The 4,525-nt window shown below is 44.9% G+C and overlaps 1 protein-coding gene across 1 annotated transcript; it reads right to left on the bottom strand.

The window, feature by feature from the left end:
• Positions 1-676: 676 nt before the first annotated feature.
• Positions 677-4,300, bottom strand: LOC311059575 (uncharacterized protein; the record flags this gene model as incomplete). Its single annotated transcript, XM_084077582.1, has 2 exons — positions 4,177-4,300; positions 677-3,799 (listed from the first exon to the last, which is right to left on the bottom strand). Exon 2 carries the CDS (start codon positions 2,333-2,335, stop codon positions 677-679), a length of 1,659 nt encoding a protein of 552 aa, XP_083933708.1. The 5' UTR covers positions 2,336-3,799; positions 4,177-4,300.
• Between the last annotated feature and the right edge of the window lie 225 nt (positions 4,301-4,525).

The raw sequence follows: 4,525 nt of genomic DNA, 5'->3' as shown, positions 1-4,525 counted from the left end.
ACATTGCGGAATTCAACGGAAAGTGGTGCTACTGTATAATGATGCTTTATGTTCTGTGGTAGATAAGATAATGTAATTTTAAATATTTTTTAGGTAGGTGCTTTTTTTTTAAGTATTGCTATTGACATGGTTTTGTGTTGACTGGATTTTGAATAGTTTTTCTTAATGAAAGATTTGTTAAAAATCTCTCTCTCTCTCTCTTGCAGAGTCTAGCCTTGGACACAACGATCTTAACAGCGATGTCCTGATTCCTGATGCGTTGCTCTACTCTCCACAATACAGCATCTTGAGTCAGTCCTTCCTATGATGCGTTGCTCACCTCTCCTCCTCCCATCAGAGGGTCATTGATGCGTTGCTCTCCTCTCCTCCTCCCATCAGAGGGTCATTGATGCGTTGCTCTCCTCTCCTCCAGCCAGCCAACAGAGGGTCAAATGTGGAGCTTCACTCACTCTTATCTGTGCTGATAAATGGCTGCTCTATAGCAGTGGTTCTCAAACTTTCATGCCAGGGACCCCCAAATTGATATATATTTGGCCGGGGACCCCCATCTGAAAATATGTTGTGCCAGGGACCCCCCAGAAGCAAAGATTTGTGTTAAAATGTTCGTTTTAAAAGAAATGTATTCAAAGATTTGCACAAATCTTCAAGATTTTTCAAAAATAGCAGATCTACAAGCTCATAGCGCGGCACTCGGTGCCGCGCTATGAGCTTGTAGATCTGCTATTTTTGAATAGCCAAAGTATAAAAGGTCAAAACTATTGTGATGCTTTGCTTCTCCCTGAAACAGTTCACATTTGAGCACCACTTTATGCAAGGGAACCAGCAAGACATTCATGTCTATGCCCCGGATAGGCACCGCATCACCCGTGTCAGAATCATTAGCTAAAGGAAGAACACCAGCCTGAATAAATGAGTCAAAAGCCCCAGTGTCCCTCAGGATAGTTACAGGTACTTCTTCCCCACCTTGCACCAAAGACACAGACCCTTTCATGATAAATGGACGGTAAGAATTCAGTGCTGCAAACGATGTATCCTTGTTTTGACCGAGATTAGGTGAAACACAAGTGGACACCGGACGAATTGGAGCGGCCATGCCAGCTCCTTTTGGTTGCGAATTTCCTGCATTGAAAGGTCTAGCCCTGGGAGGTCCGTTTAACATAAAACATTCCGATTTCCAGTGACCCCGCTTATGACAGTAATTGCAAACCTTCTCCGGCTCACGCAAATTACTGCTGTTGTTAGTGTTGCTGTTGCCTTTAACTTCGACAGGAAGAGGTTTATTAAAACGGCCATAAGACTCCTTGGCAACATAGTTGCCACCGCCCGCCTTAAACTCTCCCCGGTGCGTGAGGACATAGTCATCAGCGAGCGCTGCGGCGTCCGCCGCGTTGCTCGCTTTCTGCTCAGAGATATACGTCGCCACTCGAGCAGGAACAGAATTTTTCAACTGTTCCAAAATCACCAAATCACATAACTCTTCAAAATCTGTTACCTCCGAGGCGTTACACCAACGGTTAAAGTAGGTCGTCAAATCACGTGCAAATTCCAAATGACTCTGTTTGTCATGTTTTTTCCAAGATCTGAACCGCTGTCGGTACGCCTCGGGGACGAGCTCGAACGACTTAAGCACCGCCTCTTTAACCAGAGAGTAGTTTTGACTGTCGGCAACACTCATTGCCGAATAAACCTCCTGCGCTCTGCCTGTTAATACGCATTGTAACATCAATGTGCGCGCCAAGTCAGGCCATTTCCGCACGTCGGCCACGCGCTCAAACATTGTAAAGAATGCCTCAGGGTCACGTTCAGAAAACTTGGGAACCAACCGTATATTTCCATTAACATTAAACTCCCCCATGGACTGTCCTGCAGGTTCTGTAGATACTTTTGCATCAGCTGAAATCTTACCGTCCCTTATCAAGTCTAACCTGCACTGCTCTACTTGTACTTTTGCCTGTTCAGTTTGCTGTTTCATTTTCTCAATTGCGTATTGCGTGTCTAGCCTCACTTTGTCTTGCTCCGTCTGCAACTTTGCTTGCAACATCAGTAGTTCTTTTTGTTGGTCGAATGTCAACCCTGGCATCAATACAGGTAACGGCAGCACCGCCGCTGTATCTGACTGGATAGTAGAAGTCTTTTCTGGCTCTTCATATTCCTTTAACAAATCAGTTTCAAATAAATGTACTCTTAACACTGCCACTAAGGTCTCCTTTAATTTCTTGTCACCTGCCTCAATTTTAATCTTAAAATGCTCTGCTATTTTAAGTAACTGGTCTTTGGTGCACTGAAGTAACAGTTCCTCAGAAGGAGCAACCAAAAATGCTTCTAGGGTACACATCCTGGCTAATGTGCGCTAAGTTAGTCACCCAGCTGGTAAACAAAACAAAATACAAGTGCCCCTCTGCTCTATTTAAACCCCAAACTAACTCCACCCGTCTTCATGCCGGTTTGCGGAAGGTATTTATGCACTGAAGGCCACCGCAAAGGCCTAGCTCATACCAAGGGGTAGGAAAAGCAACCAGAACCTGGCGACCTACGTCCAGCCCTTAGCTGTGCCCCCGAGACAGAATGTGCACGCACCGGTACACACCCGCTACAGCCGCACCTTGCACCTACACCACCCCCCGGCCTAACCCTGCGACCTAATATTTTAACCCCGTAACTAAATCGCACCTAACAGGGACACTCATATAATACTGAAAAAAAAAAACAGCCAGGTAACTTTTTTTTTTTTTTTCTTTAACTTAGCAGCACAAATACCAGGAAAAAACTCCCCCCGTAGAAACTTAATCAAATCTGTAACTTATCAAAATCTAAACAGATTAAATTCAAACCAAAGAAATTAACTGCATCTCCCAAACAAAGTCCAGACAAAACCAAGCGTGTAACATCGCTTTGTCTCTACTCACCGGACCGTTGAACCAACTGGACAAGGGAATCACCGGATTGATTCCTAAATGACACTCCTTTCAAAAAACCACGGCGCAAACGAGCCCTTCAACTGCCAATTTGGCCAATTGACACCTGCGTCGCAGCAAACAAATGCAGAAGGGCGAGTCACTTGACTCACCAAACTTACTGCACACTCTAAACTTTTACGGAACGAGCCCCCATTTTGTTATAACCCTGGCCTAGGGGGACCAGGGGACACAACAAAAATACAGGGGAGACGCAGTTTACAAAGAATATAGTGTTTATTAAAGTCATCAAAATGAACGAATAAACCATAAATGAACAGATGAGGTGTGGAAATCAGTAAAGTCAGTAGTGTAATGCGTGTATGCATGAGTGGATTGGGTAGTGTGTGTGAGTGTTGTATGTGTGAACATAAATGTGGGAACAAAGAGGTGTAGGCTGTGTGAGGATCAAAAGCAAATGAGCTGAAGGAGAGAAAGAGGACTGGGGAGGCAGGTTTTTATAGGGCGTCGACACCCGGGCCCAGGTGCACGCCAATCTGGCTGATTGCCAACATGTCACTGCTCCCCAAGTCCTAGGAACCAATGAGAACAGAAATGAATACAAAGCAAACCATATAACCTAAGAGTGACATATATAACATGCTACTATACAGGGAACCGTCACACTATTTTCACACATGTTGCTGGGGACCCCCTGGAACCCCCTCAAGGACCCCTGGGGGTCCCCGGACCCACTTTGAGAACCAATGCTCTATAGCATCAGAGAGCACATGCACTTCTCATCCAGGACTCCCTCTTTCTTTGGTGTTTCACCCAGGTGGGCGTGATTATAATGCCAAACCCTAACCTCACAGAATATATGCCTTTACCCCAGTGGTCTCAAACTTTTTCATGTCAAGGACCCCCAAATTGACACTTATTAGCCCATGGACCCCCATTTCAAAAGATATGCCAGGGACCCCCATAAGAGATGTTTTTTTTTTTACGGCTCTAGCAGTGATTCTCAACCATTTTAATTCCAAGGACCCCCAGTTTGACATGCATTAGGGCTACAGACCCCCATTTAATGGCATTTCTATCACTTGGACTGCAATTTATGTCAATTTAACTCTGAGAGTCTCTCAGAGTTACAGATCCATAAGGGTCCATTTGGTGCCTAATCTATCATTTAGCTGGGGACCCCCTGGAACTCCCTCGAGGACCCCTGGGGGTCCCCGGACCCCACTTTGAGAACCAATGCTTTACCCAGTGGTTCCCAAACCTTTTTTGGTCGTGACCCAAAAGAGAAACGCACGATACGATAACTCACTATTATCACTCATTTACTCTATTTACGTTCATACACGACGTCTCTAGAGCAAGAAAACAACCAGAAGACAACAAAACAAACAACGAGATGAAGATGAACAAGCATTAAAAAAAAGGATATTTACTTAGCGAGCCGTGTCTCACAAATGGGTCCCGACCCACTGTTTGGGAAGCACTGCCTTAACCTAACCTCAAAACCACGCCCACTTGGGAAAGAGAGAGTCCCCTTCTCATCCACAATCATTACTATTTAAAGGAGTAGTTCAACCAAAAATGTACTCACATTTTCTTTCAATTGCACA

The sequence above is a fragment of the Gymnoscopelus microlampas genome (genome assembly GCF_963454915.1).
Source record: "Gymnoscopelus microlampas genome assembly, chromosome: 14".
Taxonomy (NCBI): Eukaryota; Metazoa; Chordata; class Actinopteri; order Myctophiformes; family Myctophidae; genus Gymnoscopelus; species Gymnoscopelus microlampas.
This window is presented reverse-complemented; position numbering and strand designations above follow the sequence as displayed.